Source organism: Lynx rufus, unplaced genomic scaffold (assembly GCF_022079265.1).
Source record: "Lynx rufus isolate CCGP_SWC_20201006 ecotype Redwood Valley unplaced genomic scaffold, mLynRuf1.p SCAF_3, whole genome shotgun sequence".
Taxonomy (NCBI): Eukaryota; Metazoa; Chordata; class Mammalia; order Carnivora; family Felidae; genus Lynx; species Lynx rufus.
The window spans coordinates 10,267,176-10,288,658 of NW_025814845.1; the positions used below are offsets into that span (position 1 = coordinate 10,267,176).

Below are 21,483 nucleotides of genomic sequence, written 5' to 3' on the forward strand. Positions count from 1 at the left end.
GAACTGCAGGTTAAATAATACTGGGAAAACACTAAATGCTACTGAGTTTTTCCTTTTAAAATGCTTAATTTTTTAATTTGAATCCTACCTCAATAAAAATTGTTGTTTTTTTTTTTAAAAATTTTTTTTTTCAACATTTATTTATTTTTGGGACAGAGAGAGACAGAGCATGAACGGGGGAGGGGCAGAGAGAGAGGGAGACACAGAATCAGAAACAGGCTCCAGGCTCTGAGCCATCAGCCCAGAGCCTGACGCGGGGCTCGAACCCACAGAGCGCGAGATCGTGACCTGGCTGAAGTCGGACGCCCAACCGACTGCGCCACCCAGGCGCCCCTTTTTTTCTTTTTTTTTTTTTTTTTAATTTTTTTTTTCAACATTTATTTATTTTGGGGACAGAGAGAGAGCATGAACGGGGGAAATTTTTTTTTTCCAACGTTTATTTATTTTTAAGACAGAGAGAGACAGAGCATGAACGGGGGAAGGGGCAGAGAGAGAGGGAGACACAGAATCGGAAGCAGGCTCCAGGCTCTGAGCCATCAGCCCAGAGCCTGACGCGGGGCTCGAACTCCCGGACCGCGAGATCGTGACCTGGCTGAAGTCGGACGCTTAACTGACTGCGCCACCCAGGCGCCCCTGAAAATTGTTGTAAAGAATCAAAAAGGAGGGGTGCCTGGTTTAAATGTCCAACTCTTGATTTTGGCTCAGGTCATGAACTCAGTCTGTGGGATTAACCCCTGTGCCAGGATCCTCTCTCTCTCTCTCTCTCTCTCTCTCTCTCTCTCTGTGCCCCTCCTCTGCTGGTGCTCTCTCTCGCTCTCTCTCAAAATAAATATTAAAAAAAAAAAAAAAAACAAATCAAAAAAGAAAACACGTAGTAAAGTCCTTTAAAAACAGCAGCCACTGGTGACTGGGCTTCTGGGCTTTGTTATGCCCCTTACTGGCAATGAGGGGAGTAAGTTCTTTCCCTGGATGTTTCCTCATCTGCACAATGGCCAGGGTGGATCAGATCACTCACTCTCCATTGGTACAGCCACTATCGGCTGCGTGGAGCACTGTTCTAAATACACAGGGCCATCCTGGCGCCCCCGGATTCTGACCTGCCCAAGCAGGAACCGTGCCCGTGTTTTTGTGGTGAAAAAGCTGATCTCAGACAGAGCCCGCCCCCTTCCCATGACTACATCCATCAATGACTGTATTTTAAGCCACAGTTGATTACAGAAGACAACATTATAAATGAAGTGCATTTATTAGGAAGATAAACTCCAAATAACGAGTAGCTCGGAAGTACACTTGGCAACCTCACAGGACAAGGTATCTTAACAGAGTCCACGGGATTTTGCTTACACCACAAAAGGAGTTTTAAGGCAGTTCAATTTGGCGGCTACAAACACGATGTGTGTGATATAAACAGAACATTCAAAACTAAGGCCCCCCGAACGTCCCCAGTATCAACACATCTCTGAACTAGTCAGGTCGACAGACCCTGTTCAGGACAGAATCCAAGTCTCAAACGCAATTCAGGAGGACGCAGACCCAGAGGCTCTGCTGGATACTTCCTAAACTTGCGCAGCTAACAGACTGTCTGTGCTATTACAGGCCTCCGCCCTCATACCTTCTTATTTTACACTGTCCTGGGAGAACAACGCACATTAGGAGAGAGGACAACAGGACTCAGTATCTCATACCACAAACCAGATGACAGAAAACAAAGGACCTACACAGACACACTGAGAGAAACAACTTTTTCTGGCAGGTCTCCGGCAGGCATGGAGACGAAGCTTAAAAATATGCCAGGGTGAGCTCCGTCTTTCCCTCCGTGGTTACCACCTGGATGAGGCTCCCCGAGTTCGGTCGGTTTTTCTCTATGATCCAGTCGTGGAAGGTTCTAGAACAAAGAAGATAAGCTTTACATTTTCAAAGCAAAACTCTCGACAACACATGCTTATATTCACAGCAGTGGCTTGGAGGTAGAGGACAGCAGCAGCAACAGTGAAAAAGCCACAGGGACACATAGCCAGGTCCCCAGTGCCCTCAGTACTCATTCTAATGTCTAAGTGGCAGCATTCGGTGAGACTTTAACTTTGGTTTTTGCATTTTGCTTCATTGTTAGAATCCTTTACAACACACTAATATGATTTTAAGTGATTTAAAAAAGACTGTAATTAGTTAATTCTAAGAGAAAGACACGTACATACACAATATTTTTAATTTGAACAAGTGCGTGCACAAACGAGCAGGGGAATAGCAGAGGGAGGCAGAGAATCTCAAGAAGGCTCCACACTCAACACAAAGCCTGACTCAGGGTTTGATCCCACAACACTGGGATCATGACCTGAGCCGAAATCAAGAGTCGGACGCTCAACTGAGTCACCCAGGAGGCCCGAATGTGCACAATTCTTTATACTTTCCCATGTTACCTTTCCAGAAATTTAAAAGAAATTCATTCACTTTAAGTAACCATTCATAGAACACCACAGCAATGGGAAAAGATAGCAAAAAAAAAAAAGACTATTACAATAAAATATGTGAAGTGCAGGAATGGGGGAATTAATTACGCTGCATGCAGGGAAGGAACCCTGCCTGGGAGAGTTGGGAAGGCCTCCTCTAAGACAGGAATTAAAAAAGGGCACAGCAAATTCACAAGATGCAACAAGTACCTGGTAATTTTTTTTAATGTTTATTATTTTTGAGAGAGAGAAAGAGAGAGAATGACACGAGTGTGAGCAGGGGTGGGGGGAGGGGGGAGAGGGAGACACCGAATCCGGAGCAGGCTCCAGGCTCCCAGCCGTCAGCACAGAGCTCAATGCGGGGCTCAAACTCACACACCCCAAGATCATGACCTGAGCCGAAGTCGGACGCTTAACTGACTGAGCCACCCAGGTGCCCCACAAGTAGCTGATAATTTTCACACAAAACATTTACATTTGAGTACTTGGTCCCCTTGGACAACCCACCAGCTAGGACTCCGGACCTTGTTCAACTAGGAAGCACTCAGGAGTTTCTGGCATATACTTTGGTAGTGACCAGCAGCCTGCTAGACCAGAGCCGATGTTTAGCTGTCAAGCCATTCAAGATCCCACTCCAAGGGCTGAACAAGCCAAGGGCAGTTATTCCATAGACCCAACAGCAAAGCACTGCTAAAACTCCCCCAAAGTCCCATCCACATTGTGACCCATCTCTGGGGCGGGGCAGGGCTTAGGGATGGCTCTGAGGGAGACCGGTCAGATGGCTGGATGTGAAGGGGAACATGCGTTACTCATGCATGTTTTAAACCGTCTTAGTTCGTCTTCATTAGCGGTCTGCAGTAGACAAGGGAAACACCATCATAACCACGGAGAGCAAAGGCTAACATACTCCAGACATTCCAAGTACATTTCATGCCAAACTTCATGTGAGTTCTCAAATCCCACAAAGGTGCCATGATTTCTGGAACAGAGGGTGGCTAGGACTCCACTACTTGGCACTAATTCAGAAACGTGACCCCCGATGGATCCATCTAGAATCCAGGTCATAGACGCTATTGGAAATACTGGGTTTTACAAAGAAGCTCAAATGCAAAACACAATTCAAAACTTGGTAGGCAGAAGTAACTGTGAGCCTAGTTAAGACCACAGACCCTGCGGTCATACTGCCTGGGTCAAATCCTGGCTCTGCTATGTGATCTAGGGCATGTTATTCATCCCCCTTGCCCCCCATGCCTCAAGTCCCCAAATCTTAAACACAGATGACAGGCCCTCCCTCAGTGACTTGCTATGAACATTAAATAAGATTATAGTTAGGGGCACCTGGGTGGCTCAGCTGGTTAAGCGTCTGACTCTTGATTTAGGCTCAGGTCATGATCTCACGGTTCGTGAGTTCAAGCCCTGATTGGGATTCTCTCTCTCTCTCTCCCTCTTGGGATTCTCATTCCCTGTCTCCCTCTCTCTCTCTCTCTCTGCACCTCCCCCACTCTCTCTCAAAAATAACTTAAAAAAAAAAAAGATAACAGTTAAAAAATGGTGCATGATGGCACATAACAAGTGCTCCATAAATACTGGTTCCAAACATAAAAGTCCCAAATGCCTCTCAACTTAATTAAAATGAGATGTAATAGCAGGCCAGAAGCACATCCCAAACTTTGCAAACATCTTGTACACAGCTGTCGAAGCAGCAGACACACCGGCTCTTTGAGGTAAGGCCGTCTCCCGCATGGGGAGGGCAAGGACATCTTCTTCATCTCCCTGTCCCGGGGCCTAGCCCAGCACCTGGCCCACAGTGGGTGCTCGGGGAATACGTACTTACCACATGGAGGGCTGTGGGGAACTGAGATCCAGACAAACACAAAAGAGTGAGAAAGCTAACTCCTTCTCCATGATCTTCAAATGCCACCCATATCCACAAATGGGTGAATGTGATTTCAGGAACAAAGGACACTCTCTGTGGGTCTGTGGCTCAGCACTAACTCAGACACAGGAGCCCAGATGTTCCCTAGATCACCATCTGACTCCCACACTGCTGCTCCTCGTTAGCAGAGACAATGGTGTTACTGGAACAGAGAGGTTTACCAAGCACTTACTATGGGTCAGACATCATGCCAAGCGCTACCACATTTCATCCTCCTGATAATTATGGATTCCATTATACAGAAGGGGAAACTGAGGCCTAGAGCAGTCAGGCCATGCTCAGGCTGGTCAGCTCAAGATTCATGTCAGCACTGTCAACCCCTCCTGAGACTCACTCTGATGTGTCACATACCCTCCAGAGGCCTGGGAACCTCCCAAAGCCACCTGCACTGGGGAGCTAAGAGAACAGAGCCTAGTCTGTAAAAGGCAGAGAGATGGGGCTGGAAGCTGCCTGTTACCGACAGTATGTCAATACTCACTCAACCAGGAACTCCAAGGGCGTCCAGGAACTGAAGTCGGCCTCGGGCATTGATTTCCTGTTCATCGGGGTATCCAGGGTAACCCTGCAGTGCACAGAGACAAGCCTGTTGTGTGTGCCTCCCTTCTGTAAGAATTATAGCTGCCCGGTCCTCCTTAGCCAGGAAAATGCAATGTGAGCCTTTGGCACCAAGGGTGGCCGCATTTACATGGGGAGATCACAGGAGGACAGACAGAGGCCAGGAAGCCCTCCACATATACAGAGATCACGTCCGAGCATAATTCAGTGAAGTGCTCTGTGACTCACCCTTCAGGCAGACAGGAACAAAACAAAAGAGCCTTTTTAAAAATACAGTTTTGCCTTTTCTTAAATATAGTCTTTATTAAAGTAAACTGCTTTGCAATTTGTATCTTCTTCACTCCCTAAAATGTAGCAGACTCATTTCTCACGATTTTTAAAGTGTAATAATAATATTTCTTTAAGTAGGGGAAAAAAGACAGCCTCATCCTTCATTCTGGGACTGTTTCCTATGAAACCTTATGATTTTCAGCAAAAGGCTACAGAACTCAGATATGTAGGACTCTCCCAAGAACATTCAGGACTCAGAAATCATTCAAAACAGCTGGGGGAGCAGGTCACGGAATCACAGAAACTCACAAACAAAAGGGAGCTGGAAAGCCCTGTGCCCTAGCAGGTCCCGACGTCCCTTTTAGAACTACAGGCAAGAGACAAGCCGGTTGGTGCTGGGATCCTTCCAGCAGGAAGGAACCCCACCTCCAAAGCAGCTGCCTTGCCTGGGGCCAGTGACAGGGACCTTCTTCCAGGTCACAAACAGGAACGTGTCCCAGTTTCCCATATTCTCTCTCAGACACTACTGTCCCCACCTCCCCCCCACCACACACACACAAATACACACATGCAAAGGCTAAAGTACAATGTCTCTTCCACTGGCCTTACAATGATTTGAAAGAATACAAATATTAAAAAGAAATGCATAGACTACTTTTAATAAGGAGGGACAGAGGGACAGATGGAGGGAAGGAAAGAAAACAAGGAAGAGGAAGACAGACAGACAGACCCATCCCACCAGCCAACCATTCTGGACAGCCTGGGACGCTCCAACATCTGAAGAAGTATCTTTAGGGGCTCTGGCGAATGTGAGAAGCCAAGGTGACAGGACACACAAGTCCCTGGTGAAGAGCTACTCAAATGTTAAGTCCTGGCAGCGAGGCAGAGGCAGGGAGTGAGCGGGGAGCCCCGACCACTTACGGGAGCACGGCGATGGCTGCAGAGCCGGAGGGCATGCCGCTGTTCTTCCCGGCGAGGCTCTGGCAGAGCTGATGAACAGCACCCTTGGCCATGCCGTAGCCAATCATCCCTGGGGAGGGGGAAGAAAACAGTTCAGTGACCAGTGGCCACCACTAGTGTGTCCAGAGTACCCCACGGCAGGATGGGAAGAAGAGAAGGATGGACACCTGTGGAGAGAAAGTGAAAGGGACATAGTATTCAAGGGCACCTACTATTCACCTGGCAGTTGACATTTACCGTAAAAACCATGAGGTTCATCTTATTTTTACTGCTGAGCCAATGGGGAGGCACCGTCAAGGTGAGTAACGTGCCCAGGCTCACACGCAGACTTGCACCGAGGCTAGAGGCCAGGCAAGAGCTGCGTCTAAACCCTCAGGTCGGTAACTTGTGGGCGAGATGGAGCACTCATCCGGAATGCACGCTGCCCAAGTTCAAATCCCAGTTCTTCCACTTACCACTACAGAAATCCCAGGCAAGTTCTCAAAACCTTTCTAAGCTTGGGTTACCCCATCTGTAAAATGGGGATAAAGTACTTAATTGCGGGCTCAGCACAGGGTAGGTGCTCCCTAAATGTTTCCCATCAAATTAACAGAAGTAATGTGCCCTGGAGTCCCACACGCTGTTTAAAGTATAGCGACTGAGCAATTTTCACGTGAGTATACGTGCTACCTATTAATTTTCCTTTCCTCCCGCTGGCCAATCACTGTTTGCTGACTGACTGAAGAAGCAAGGCATGTCTTTTACTAGGACCAGTTTCTATGTCCCCCACAGCACCCAGCTGTGGATTCTCACTAACCAACAACAAAGAAGCATGGTTAGTTGTTGCAGACACCTCTCCTCCTCCTGAAAACCAGTTTCTTTCGAAGATCAGCAGCCTCCTTAAAAAAAAAACCCAGCGCACATGCTGTTCAAAGTGTAACAGATGAGGAGGCCTCAAAGGTCCAGGGGGAGGTGGGGATCACAGCCCAGCCGAGGAACCAATCACTAACCTCTTCAACAGCCACCCTGAATTGCAAAAGAGGGTCAAGGTCTCAAATAGTTATTTAGAAGCACAAGAAGGTTTCACCATCTCTGGCTTCTCTGTTTAATCAGGGGCAGGAGGCCAACAGTGATATAAAGATTTACCTCTGCACGACTGAAATAAATCAATGTACAAATCTTATTCATCCAGCCCCAGTCCCCAGCAGACGCCCAGGGGCCCCTCTTCATTCTATTCAAACAATATGATGCAGAAAGAAACAAGCAACCAGCAACAAGCTACCGGCATCCTTAATGGTTTGATTCCGCGGGATTCTACATGATGTTGGTAAGAGGGTCATTTGCAAGATGCAAAAACAAACAAACAAAAAAAAGCATTCATTAAAAAGATAAATACTTTTCCTCTCAATATAAAATGATCAATGTAGTCCCTAAGGACTGATTCCCAAACACAGCACAGATCCCTAAGTGGTCAACAAGTGATTGCCATCAATTCTGATAGTTTATCGTCCAAGAGACAGGAGACAGTCTATAAATAACAAGCCTGAACACAGGAGCGTGGGGTTTTCTGAGTACCTTTCCAAGTGAACACTTTCCAGTTTTGAACAACCCTTCTTGTGATGAAGGACCACTAAGCCTGTCTGTCATTTCTTTCTGGACTATATACATAGATTTCCCTAGATGACTCCGGAATCAGAACTGAAGTTAAAACATTTCATAATTCAAATAAATTTAACATCTAACTAAGAACTTAAAGATGAACAAGCTTATTAACATCTAAAGCAGAAATAGTTGGGTTTTTTAAAGTCTGGAATAAATAACAAAAGTTCACATTTACTACTGACTCTATAATCTTTCTAAGCCATTAAGAGATTTGCAAGTAACAACCACCATATAGAGGAGGTAGTATTATTTATCCCCATTTTACAGATGGCAAAACTGAGGCTCAGAGAGGTTAAGCAATTTGCCAAATATTACACAGTAAGTGGCAAAACCACAACAGAAAACCAACCTGGGTAGTTCTAGAACCTCCCTTTTTTTATATATATAAGTTTATTTATTTTGAGAGAGAGACAGCGAGCATGAGCGTGAGAGGAGCAGAGAGAAAGGGAGAGAAAGAATCCAAAGCAAGCTTCGTGCTGCCAGCACAGAGCCCAATGTGGGGCTCAATTTCACGAACCATGAGATTATGACCTCAGATGAAATCAAGAGTCGGACCCTCAACCAAGTCACCCAGGTGCCCCCAGAACTTGCAGTCTTAACCAGTATCCAAAACTATAAATAAAAAAGATATTTAAAGACCAAAACAAAGAAAAAGACTATTTCATCCTTTAGAAAAATTAGTCTTTTAGTTATAAGGTTTTCTTTTTTAAATGTCAAGCCATTACTCATTTTTCTATTCACTTTCTACTGGCTCTGCCCTATGTCACCTTTGATAAAAACCAGATCTCAACCAAACCAACATCGAACATTTACACAGCTTTAATTATTGGAATAGCCATGGGCCTGTAAGATCACATGCTCTGAGAAATCTAATGAGAAAGTGAGTGGCAGGAAATTGTTAATTTATTAAGAGGACTCATAGTTCAGTGACTTACATTAAAATTGAAAAGGCGCTCCAGATCTCTACCACTTACTAAAGAGACCCCAAAAAAATTCCCCTCCTTTCTTTTTAACGTTTATTTATTTTTTAGAGAGAGAGAGGGTGCGTGTGAGTGGGGGAGGAGCAGAAAAAGAGGGAGACAGAGGATCCGAAGCGGGCTCTGTGCGGGCAGCAGAAAACCCATGTGGGGCTTGAACTCATGACCATGAGATCAAGATTCGAGGCAAAGTCAGTTGCTTAACCAGCTGAGCCACCCAGGCACCCCATCCCCTCCTTTTTTTTTTTTAACGTTTATTTATTTTTGAGACAGACAAAGACAGAGCATGAACGGGGGAGGGGCAGAGAGAGAGGGAGACACAGAATCGGAAGCAGGCTCCAGGCTCTGAGCCATCAGCTCAGAGCCCGATGCGGGGCTCGAACTCATGGACCGCGAGATCGTGACCTGAGCTGAAGTCGGAGGCTTAACCGACTGAGCCACCCAGGTGCCCCCCCTCCTTTTTTTAAAGAAGAGTTTACTTAGGTGGTCGACGTAGACACTTTCCACCTCCCTGTGCTGTCCCTAACCCCATTTAAATTTCGTTAGCCTCATTCCAAAGGGAGTGCTACGGGTTGAATCGTATCCCCCCCCCCCCCACTCCCAAATTCATGTGTTGACGTCCTAAACTTCAGTATCTCAGAAGGTGATTGTATTTGGAGACAGGGTCTTTAAAGAGGTAATTAAGTTAAAATGAGGTCTTTAGAGCGGGCCCTAATGCAATCTGACTGGTCTCCTTACAAGACAAGGACATCAGGACACAGACACACGCAGAGGGACATCCATGTGAGGACACAGGGAGAAGATGGCCATCTGCAAGCCAAGGAGAGAGGCTCCAGAAGAAACCAAACCTTCCCACACCTTGATCTCAGACTTTCCAGCCTCCAGGAACTGTGAGAAAATAAATTTCTGTGTTTAAGCCCTACAAACCATGGTCTGTTTTCATGACAGTCTCCCAGGAAATACACGGAATAAAAATGCAAAGGAAATCACGGTTCTGTTCTGATGCAGCAGAAAAAGCATACAATTCAGAAATGATCAGGATTTTGGTTCAAAGTGTAATTACAGCTTACTTATTACATAATGACAAGGTCCTGAACCTAAGTTCTAGTTCGCTTCCCTGTAAATGAAAAAGGTAGTAACAGTCCACCGCAGGATTAAATGAGAATATATGTGAAAGGAAAGAGCAACTATGAGAAGACTCAGCAAGTGGTGGGCATTGTATATACATCGACGCCTCTCATGCCTCACAGTTACGCTTCAGGGAGGTGTTACTGCCATTTACGATTAAAGAAACTAGAGCAGAATTTGGTCAAAGACCTCAAATAATCTGTTCAAAGCCTCTCAACTAAAGTGAAGAATCCACAGTCAGCTCTCTTACCGAAAGCCTCACCATTTCCAGGGGCTGAGCTGCTTCTCAGGGACACACGAACACAGAGTGATGAAGATAAAACTTATTTATTAACTGATTAGTATCCACCTCCTCACCATTCATACCCTGGGTGGATCCCAGATGAATGGAGTGGTGGGAGTCCCAGATTACAGGACTCTGCACCCACCATGCACATGAAGACAATGCAAACAGAAGGGGTCAGAGTCCTACCCCTAAAAAAAGCCAGGAAGCACACTCCACCCAGCTGTAAAGCCTCCTGGAGGCTAAAGGGCTCCCAGATCCCTCACCTAAGGAAGCATCCAGCAGCCCAGGGGGCGAGGGCAAGTGCTCCCATTTCACACACTGGGAAACGAAGGCCTACCGGGAGTCCCGTCCAGGGCGGCCTTGGCACCAGCCAAGGTGAGGAGGCCTCCTTCTTTGAGGTGCCTGGTGGCCAGGTGGCTGGAGATGATCGACGTCCACATGCTCTGCTTCCACATCAGGTCACAGTTTTTAAAGAGAGCTGAATGAGAAAACAACATGTGAGCCGAGCATTCACAGGGAAGAGACTGAAAGGTAAGCTCCACTCACGGCGTCCCATGAGGAGGCGTTGCCAGCCACTCCTGCTCTCTCAGTCCCTGACTACAAGGTCCAGTACAAAACAGCACAGGGCCGTGGTCAGAGACCTGGGTTCGAATCCAGGCCATGTGACTACCCGAGTCTCGAGTTTCCTCACCTGTAAGGTGGTTAAAATTTTAGCCAATAAATGAGCACTGTTAACAAATAGGCTGAACTGGCTTTAACTCAGAAATTGTCCTACTTTATGAAGGACAGTAGATTTGTAATAAGAACCCACACGTCTAAGTCAAGTTTTACCTGTGATCAATCTGAGGCACTTATACTGCATGGACATAAAGAGGGTTCTTATAGAGCACATTTTTTTATGGCTGAAAGTTGAATGCCAGCTTTAAAGACTCTTTAGAAGAAAGCTGCTCAATCATTTCATGCTTATTTTAATCCTCTGACCTTGCCCAAGACATGGTGGGGAATAAGTGGTAACGTGATCACATCACCAGCTGGGCAAGACACCCAGAATCCAGAAAGCAATCCCTCCTGATACCAGAGGAGGGGTCTTCAGTAAGTGATAACCAAGGTATTACATTTCCCGGCTACAAAGAACTAGACAAAAACAAAAGTATGGATCCACATTTATCAATTCTTGTTCCCGAAACACACAGAAGGCCATCAGGGTGTTCAGCCAACCTGATCACTCCACAAAATACCAATTTTATATTTAACTGATTTCACAGAATATCAATTCCTTTTTAAAGAGCTTTGACTTTGTGGGTTCAAGCCCCGCGTCGGGCTCGACACTGACAGCTCAGGGCCTGGAGCCTGCTTCAGATTCTAAGTCTCCCTCTCTCTCTGCCTCTCCCCTACTCACGCTGTCTCTCTCTCAAAAATAAATAAATATTTTAAAAATTAAAAAAAAGAGCTTTGAATGATAAACATAGAAGGAATAACAAAATTTAAAAACTGCTGACTCAGGCAGAGATTATCAACGGAGGCTTAAAACCAATAGGTTTGGGGAATTTGAGACCCTCAAGGTGCTTAAAAATAGGATACTCACACACGATGCCGAAGTAGCATCCCACAGATCACTTACTGATCGCAAACAGAAAAACGTACCTTTACGATGGAAGTCTGCCGCTACCACCCTAATCAAGCACCGTTTGGCATCACTATGGATCGGTACGGTGATCTGACAGGGTAAGTGTCCCCACATGATGTCACAGGAAGCACACATCACTCAAGAAGAACTCTCGCCTCCAAAACATTCAACTCGAATCTAATTAAGTCTCTAGACCTAAATTCTAGTTCACAAGAAATACCATGGACAGAGGAACAGGTAAATGACACCTTACAGAAATGGCTGGACAAATTCGGTCTGTGGAACTTTCTCTGGGAAAAGTGCCCTGTCTACCACCAAGTCTATCACAGAAGAAAAAAGTAATTCTAGATTAAGAGACTAAAAATAACAACAAAATGCAATGCACAAACCCTCACTGGAAAATACATTTAGGCGGGAAAAAACGATAAAAGATTTGGAATAAACTGGAGAATTCGAATACAGGCTGAGTTTTATTAATCTTATAGAATTATTATTAATTTTCTTAGGTATGATCACAGTATTAAGATAACGTAGGAGAATGAGTTTACTCCCTGAAGATATATGCAGAAGTGTGTTGAAATTCTTACTTTCAGATAGTGAACAAAAAAATACACACACAGAATACATATGCACAAGAAAACAAGAAAGCACACGTATGGCAAATGTTAATATCTGAATTTAGAGGGCACAGGGTGTTCAATGAACTGTTCTTCCAATTTTTCTGTATGTTAGAAAATTTTCATAATAAATATTGAAAAACATACTCAGCTTTAATAAATGCTCAATTTTTAGTCCTTTTTTTTGGAAATTTATTTGAGAAAGAGAAAGAGAAAGAGAATAGGTGCACACGCGGGTTTGAGGAGAGAGAGAGTGAGAAAGAATCCCAAGCAGGCTCCGTGCTGTCAGCCCAGAGCCCCAAGAGGGGCTCCGCCTCACAAACCATGAGATGGTGACCTGAGCTGAAATGAAAAGACAGATGCTTGACAGACTGAGCCACCCAGGTGCTCCTTGAGTCCTTCCGACTTTCAGAATGATCTATTTCATACACATCCCCCAGTTCCCACCCAGTAATAGGCCCTGAAAGACTGGGATGGAAACAATACTTATTCCATTCTGCTTCTACTTCAAACTTCAAACTTAACGTCCCTCTCCCGTAACCCCCGTTATGGGAAGTGTTTTCTTCATCCGTCAAATGGGATGTTAATCCCTACTGCACACACCTACCAAAGGTTCTGGGAGAAATACAGAAAAACCTGTCTTTGCCAGCTGGACAAAATGCAGAGCAGAATGAATGATTCACTGAGAAAAGGACTCACACTTGGATTTGGCATTGCCTCCGGCCCATCCTCCAGCCACACAAAGGATTGCATCCACCTTCTCTTCACCCAAGAGCTTTCCGACCTCAGCTGTCACCTTAAACAAAAGGGACAAAAAAGGTGCAATAAGCAGTCAGGTAAACCCAAACAGACTCATGTCCTTACAGATGCCTCAGTTTATTTTTCACTCGTTTTGAAGTCAGTTACCAGTACCTGGCAATTAACCCTTTGAAGATTAGAGGAAGGACCAATCTACAGTAACCATCTTAGACAGTGAAACCCAACTACATTTCAATGTGATTTTTAGAAAGCAATCTAGGGGCGCCTGGGTGGCGCAGTCGGTTAAGCGTCCGACTTCAGCCAGGTCACGATCTCGCGGTCCGTGAGTTCGAGCCCCGAGTCAGGCTCTGGGCTGATGGCTCAGAGCCTGGAGCCTGTTTCCGATTCTGTGTCTCCCTCTCTCTCTGCCCCTCCCCCATTCATGCTCTGTCTCTCTCTGTCCCAAAAATAAATAAACGTTGAAAAAAAAAAAAAAAAAAAGAAAGCAATCTAGAGTCTTCTTTTGGGATGGTTAAGACATTAGCACCCCTGGAAGAGAGCAATGAATGAATAAAGAAAAGCAGGAAAAGGTTTTTAAAAAATCACCGAGAGCTTCAATGCCCACAGCTAACCTTCCGGTCTATTTCTTTCCAGACTTTCTTCACACATCACAGAATCTCAATCTGAGATAATCTATTCTTTTCTACCCTCATTACAAACATCCCTTTAACTCCAACTCCAAACCATAAGTGCCAACAGGAAATATTTTTAAAAAGAGCAACAAAAAATAGTCAACTATACTTCATGTAAAAAAAGATATAGTCAATGGCAAAATGTTAGTAAATCCCAGGTACATGGGTGATCATTTCTCTCTTTACTTCTACTTGAAATTTTTAAAATGTTGAAAATACATACATGTCATTTTGTTACAATTTATTAAAACAAAAATCTGGCAAGACAGGCAAGTCTGGCCATTGACCGCTTTCACATTTCTCCAGAATGGCTGAGACGACTTAACCCAAGACCGTGTATCTTTGCCTGTGGTAAGTTAGTCCCCTACCGCTTTCCCCAGCAATTTCTGAAGCCTCACATCACTCCTTCAAAGAGAATGCTTTGGCAATGGAAACCAATCTTTCATCTCCCTACACCCCATACCTACATCTTTCCTTTTAAGAAATTCCTGAACTTCTGAATTCTTAAACCAAGTCCTGTTACCAAGAGCCCAGATCCCAGCTGCCAGAAGTTGGCGATCTCCCAGTGTCCATATGAACACACAACCTTGTACATGCTCATCTTTTCAGGGAAACACGGAGCCGGAGAAACGAGGCACCTGTTTGACTTTTACAACATCTATGCCTTTAATTCCTTCCCCTTAAATTTTGCTCTCTGCCCAATGGTTTTCCATAGACTTAATGCCTTTCTCATGTCTTCATCTCCTGTCTCTAGTGAATCTCATGCCTAAGGGGCCAATTTTACATGGGTTAGGATTAAATTTCCTCTTCTGAAGCCTTAAAAACAAACACTGGAGGTCATGCTGTTTATCTGGAGCAGAAGAGCCAGTGACAGACACTGATCACAGAGAACCACAGCCAGAAGAGCCGCCGCCCAGGTGCCCCACAAACTCCCCATTTCTAAAAGGGAGATCAGTCAGAAACGTTTTGCGAGTGTTACAGAAGCGAACCAAGTTGATGTGAATAAAGCACTCAGGATGATGCCTGACACAAAACTATGCCTTGTTGGGTTTTATTATTAAGCCCATTAAGGCCAATAAGTAATCATTAAGTACAGGAAACATTAGGATCAGATTAAGTAAAAACAAAAATCTATATTCTGGAAAGTCAGCTGTTTTTTTTTTTTTTTTTTTCAACGTTTATTTATTTTTGGGACAGAGAGAGACAGAGCATGAACGGGGGAGGGGCAGAGAGAGAGGGAGACACAGAATCGGAAACAGGCTCCAGGCTCTGAGCCATCAGCCCAGAGCCCGACGCGGGGCTCGAACTCACGGACCGCGAGATCGTGACCTGGCTGAAGTCGGACGCTTAACCGACTGCGCCACCCAGGCGCCCCTCAGCTGGCTTTTTATATTCTAACCTCTGTGAAACCGATGCTCTAGAAAGAGTGAGTGAGCAGGAGTATCCTCAGTATGGGCTTTTTTCTTTCTTTTTTTTATTTTTGGACTTATACACACCTATGTTTGGAGAAATGGACTGGAAGGAAATACTACAAAACATTAACTGCGTAACGGGACTAAAAATGACTTCCCCGTTCTTTTTGCTTAATTGTATTTTCTACATCATACATGTATCACCTTTAAAATTTAAAATATTCTTGGGACACCTGGGTGGCTCAGTTGGTTAAGCATCCAACTCTTGGTCTCAGCTCAGGTCATGATCTCACAGTTCGTGGGTCTGAGCCCCACATCGGGCTCCATGCTGACAGCGTGAAGCCTGCTTGGGATTCTCTCTCTCCCCCTCTCTCTGCCTCTCCACTGCTCACATGCTCGCTCTCGCTCGCTCTCTCTCTCTCTCGCTCTCTCTCTCAAGATAAATAAATAAACTTTAGAAAAAATTTTAAAACACAGCTAGGGCCATTAAACATCAGACCCCCAGTAGTGTTCAGATTACTAGGGAGAATGTAACTAAACAAAAAGCAGACTCTGAGCTTAACTGAAGTTGTTAGTTAAGTCTCTTATTAGGAAATCCCATGCTCTCTACTCCACCACGAGCTAGCTTTTTGGCCATGTCACTTAGTGTCTCATCTCCTAAGCTATAAAATGGGTCTACCCCCACCTACCCGCCTGCCTCACTGAGTGCTTGCCTGTAAAAGTACGTCACATCACACAAAGAATAATGCGGAGATTTCCTTGGGAACATGGGCTGCAGCACTGACATGAGAACCACAGAGAGCACAGTCCCCCGTGCAGCTTATGGGAATGGCTCTTCCAGAAAGGTCGGCCCATGTAAGAGCATCTCTGATATTTATACCAACATGGCCATCAAACTGTCACTGTCCTTCTGGGCAATGACACTATCACAGGGAGAAACAGGGGTATTTCACAGTTTATGTATTTATTGGACTTCTTGTTTTACAACAAGCATATCATTGTATAATTAAAATTACCCTGTTTTGTTAGGGTTCATGCTTTGAACTAGGAAGCTCCACTTTTTAGAATGCATCCTAAATAATCAGAGATAGAGACAAAGATGTTCAGCACAGGATTCTTGATAATGGTAAAAAAAGAAAAACCGCAAGCCATTTCAACGTGCAGGAAGAAGAAACTAAAGAAATTAAAAATTACATGCCGACACAGAGGGGTTTTTTTCAAGTGATCTGAGAAGTATTTAAATTAAGTATTAAGTTAAAAAAAAAGCTGACCATAAAATATAAAATACAAGATTATCTCAACTTACAAAACTAAAAACATATAGGATGCATAGGAAAGACAAGAAAATGGGCCAAAATGTGAACAGTAAGCTAAAGAAATGGATTATGAGTAATTTATCCTCTTTATATTTTTTTCACTTTTCCCAAATTTCCCCCAATGAGCACAAATGGCTTTCATAAACAGAAAGCACTAACTGGAGAAAAAAAAAAAAAAAAAAAAGAATGCATTACCAGAGGAAACCACTCCCCAGGGTTTCCCTACCACAATGCTCGGTGGGTCTTTTTCTGGAATTACCTGGTCGGCCTGTTCCGTAAATGAGTCCGTCATTCTAACCACGACACTAGCACTAGCCTCTTCATTCTCCACCACGTCGATGCTGGCAACCCACTGGAGTGAAAGAGAAAACAGCTTTGGTCAAGAGACAATTAGTTGTTTTCCCAGAAAGATCCACACTCAGAAATGGGGGCAGTGTAGACAGATGAGAGGCTTAAATGAAAACCCACCAGAGATAGAGAACAAACTGAAGGTTGATGGGGGGTGGAGGAGAGGGGAAAGTGGGTGATGGGCACCGAGGAGGGCACTTGTTGGGATGAGCACTGGGTATTGTATGGAAACCAATTTGACAATATATTTTAAAACAACAACAACAACAACACCAGAGAAAGAATCTCACTACTGACCTCTCATGCTCCTTACACACATTTGGCTTCAGCCAGTCCACTCCTTACTGAGCCCCAGCCTAGCCCATCTGCCCCCAAACACCTCACCTTCCTCCTCCACTCTCACCTCTTAAGGCAAACCCTGCACTTCCAGCGACCCCTTGACCAGAGCAAAAAAGCAAAACAGCTTTGTTTGTAAAGGGCCAGAAAGTAAATACTTTAGGCTGGCCATATGGTCTGTGTTGCATCTACTCAAATCTGCTGTTGTGATGGCAGAGCACCCCAGACAATATAGATAAATGAAGGAGTGTGCCTACATCCAATAAAACTTCAGGCACTAAAACCCCAGAAATGTGAATTTCATGTAACTTTCACATGGTACAAAATTCTACTTTTTTTTTTTTCCCCAACCATTTAAAAATGTGAAACCATTCTTAGTTCTTGGGTTGTACAAAAACAGACAACAGGCCTAGTCTTCCCGGAAGGACTAAAGTTTTCAGACCCCTGCCCTAGAGCACAGAGGGATGGCTTCGGTTTTGGGAATCAGACCAAAGTTTGAATCCTGGCCCTGCAAGACAGTGGCTTTCTCATAGAGGTTAACAATTAACAGGATTAATGTGAAAATTCACTGAAATGGAGCATGCTACAGCTCCTGGCACAGGTGACACACAGTTCCTACTAAGAAAGTTCCAGGGCCCTGAGGTTCACAGGACCCAGAGATATATATCTCTACCACAAGCTATGAAGAACACAGCATCCATTTAAGAACACTCACTACTTGTATGTCACCAGCCACGGGGGGATACAGACACAAAGAAAAGGTTGTATCCCAGTCCCTCCCAGAGTTCCTAGAAATGTAGGGGTGGGGACGGGGGAGACAGAGTCCAAGGTAAATCAGCTTGTCAGATTCTGCCAAGTCAGAAATAAACCAAAGTGGCCCCAACAGGGGGAAGTGCTCCCACCAGGGAAAGGCACAGCTCTCACATCTGTAACACATGGATACCAACAGGATTCACTAAATTCAAGTTTGGGGAAGAGTAAATGAAATTAATAAGAGTATGTGAGAACACAGTGCCTAGCCAACACTCCTAATAACACTGTCACCACCATCCACCTCCACAGACCCTGGAAGATGCCTCAAATAGTCTTCCGAGTTGAGTAAAAAGACGGTGGTGTGCTTAGAATCCATTAAAAGTCCTATACCAGAGGCTGAGCCAAAAGAAAATCCTGGAGCCCTTTCTTCCTGGTCCCGGGGCTACCCTGGCCCAGGCTGCTGCTACAAACTAAAACCCCGAGGCAAAACTCGCCCAGAGCTCCAGCACATTTTGTGCAAGTGACAGCTGCAGGGAGGAGACAGAGGGCGGAGTCCCCACCAGAAAAGCACTGAGCCCTCCAGAGCTGCTGGGGTCAGGGTCCCTGGCCATACGTCAGCTCCGCTCCTACTAGCCCCCTACAAGAAGCAATACCCGATTATGCAAAGTAGTTCAAACAGTCTTTCCAAAACAAAGAAGCCACCAGCATTGGTGGGGCTCAGCCTTCCAACAATCGGGTGCAAGGCTGGCTGAAGGAACCGGGGTAATTATAGCAATACTAATAGCTAACATTTAAACAGCGTTTACCACAAGTCAGATACTTTACAAGCACACCAATGATCTCATTCAATTCGCACAATCCCCTAAGGGGTAAATACTAGTATTATCCCCATTTTAAAGACGGGGAAACTGAGGTTCGCGGGCTTTAATCAATCAGTTAACGACTAGTAACCCGCGCCACGCAGTCTAACTCCAGAGCCTTCCTTCTCATTGTTTCTCCATGTACCCTCAAGCCCGCTCCTCTTTATTCCCCTCTGGAACTCTCTCCGAAGCCATTCCAGATTTTCTGGGCCTGGCGGAGCGGGCAGCCCCATCCCCCACCTCCTTGCAGAGCAAAGGCCCCGCACCTAGGATGCGGCGTAGGCACGCACTCGTAGCCAGGAACAGAGCAATAGACCTGTGCACGCACGTGCAAGCACTCACGTCTGGCCCTGTACACGGGCCCCGGGCTTTGACCAGACTGCCCTCCAGGGCCGCACCGGTAAGCCCCTCCGCTCCCCAGTCACCAGCGTACCCGCCCGCCACCCAACCCGAAGGTGCCGCAAAGCCCCGCGGAGACCCGGCCGAATTACCCAGTTGCGGGCCCGGAACGCCTGCACGCATCGGGAGCCGAGGGCGCCCCTCCCGCCGTACACCAGCACCCGGCGCGCCTCTCCAGCGACCGCCGCCATCCCGCTCCGCCTCCCGCTCGGCTCCCGAAGCTCCGAATGCCCGGAGCCCGAACGCGGCTCCCCGGCTCGCCCGGCCCCGCCCCGGCCGGCCCACCCACCGGGCCAAGAGGGACCGCGGGGCCGCCGAGCCCGAGCCGCGCCCGCTGCTGCCCCCTAGCGCGCGGCCACGCACCTGACAGCCTGAGGGTGCGCAAGCCGCGCCCCGCCGCCCGCCGGCCTGTAGGTGCTGGGCCCCCGGGGCGTGCAGGGCGCAAGGGTGGAGAACAGGTGTGCGCGCGTGTGGGTGGCGCCCGCCCTCACGATGCTGAGTTCTGTGGGGGAGACAGGACAAACCACGTATATGTTTCAACCTTTAAATAAGAGTGAAGGCTTTGAAGCCCTATGCCTGGCCCCCTATTTAATAGCTTTGTAGCGCTAAGCAACTTGCTTAACCGCTCTGTGCCTCAGTCTCCTCTCGGTAAAATGGGAATACTAATAGTCTGTCCTCCTAGCGTTTTGGAAAGGATTTTAAAGGATAATACTAGAGTTCTGAGAGCAGTGCGTGGCTAGTAGTAGGAGCTCAATAAATGCCGACTGAGCATTATTATTGTTTTTGCCGCTACTTTTGTTACAATTCGCTGGACTTCTTAGAGATTGTGAATTTCAGTGCTCTTCCATTTTGGAGGTGGAGATATTTAAATATCTATTTGGGGCCGTATTTGAAAATTAAAAATTGCCAAAACGATACAAAAATTATAGTATACTATATTTTAAATGTCGAACACTTCACAAATTAATGCTTTTAAAACAAACCCAAAAAAACTACGAAAATTATTACAACAGTTCAAAAAAATATGAGTACATTTGACACAACAGGCCTTTAAGGGTCTGGTAGAGACACAGCTGAAGATGTGAAGTCCTATAATACTGTCCTTGGACCTCTGTAACTGTATGTAAGCCCCCATTTGACGAGCATGTTGAAGGTCCACAATTAAGCGCCACCAAGTGGTACCAACTGTCCCCACTGACAGAGCCTAGCATTTTCTTTCTTGTATATTAGTGACTTCTGTCCATGGAATGTGCCCCTAATACAGAGCTTCTCAATCCCAGCACTATCAGTTTTGTGGGGGCAAAGGGGAGGTCTGTACTGTGCATTGCAGGATGTTTATAACATCTCTGGCCTCTACCTCCTAGATGCCAGTAGAGGCCACCCCGCCCCTCCAGTCATCACAATTAAAAGTATCTCCAAATCTTGCCACGTGTCCCCTGAGAGTGTTTCAGAAAAACCCAAGTTCGGCTGCCTTTCACTGGAAAAGAGACAGAGTTTTGATTGGAAAAGAATATGAGTTTTATTCGGGAGTCTGGCCACCTGGGGAGAAGGTAGACTCCTGTCCAAAAACCAACTCCAGGGTTTTTGTCTGGAGCAAAGACTTTTGAGGAACTTTAGGTCAGTTACTCAGTAAAAGGGGAGCACAGTGGTCTGTAACACTTCTTGATTGTGTGCAGACATTATCTCTGTTATCTCTTGGAGGTTGGTATTTGTTGGTGCCCCAGGAGAAAGGTTGTGCAAGAGGCTTTGGTTCTTCCTAGGAAACAATGCATGATCTGTAGATATACAGAGAAAAGTTTAGTTAACCAGTCACTCAGGCTGAAGGTGCTTGCTAAAACTTTAAAGACTACTAAGTTGGCTGGAGGGGCCCAGGCGGGGGCCTTAAAGGGGCAAAATCACCCTTTGTTGAGAACTAGTGCCCTAACACTATTGTAACCTTCTTGACAGCAGGATCCCACGTTGTACATCTTTGTGTCACCCTCCACCCATACACAGTGTGTTGTACACAGCAGACTCACAGATATTTGCTCAATATACTTTGCCAGATAAGGCACACACAAATACTTTCATTTGGGGAACAGTGATGAAGGAACATAAGGGGCAAGCTGACAGGCCACTCACACGGCCCCCCCCACTCCTAAATGGGATGTGTGTGATATTCCTCGGGCACTCCTGGCTACCCAAG

At 45.8% G+C, this 21,483-nt stretch overlaps 1 protein-coding gene across 1 annotated transcript; it reads right to left on the reverse strand.

The window, feature by feature from the left end:
* Positions 1–1,229: 1,229 nt before the first annotated feature.
* On the reverse strand, positions 1,230–19,526 carry QDPR (quinoid dihydropteridine reductase). Its single transcript, XM_047092015.1, has 7 exons — positions 19,391–19,526; positions 16,862–16,954; positions 13,144–13,240; positions 10,538–10,678; positions 6,130–6,238; positions 4,862–4,945; positions 1,230–1,885 (listed from the first exon to the last, which is right to left on the reverse strand). The coding sequence occupies exons 1-7, from the start codon at positions 19,487–19,489 to the stop codon at positions 1,780–1,782; spliced, it is 729 nt and encodes a 242-aa protein (XP_046947971.1). The 5' UTR covers positions 19,490–19,526; the 3' UTR covers positions 1,230–1,779.
* Positions 19,527–21,483: the final 1,957 nt, after the last annotated feature.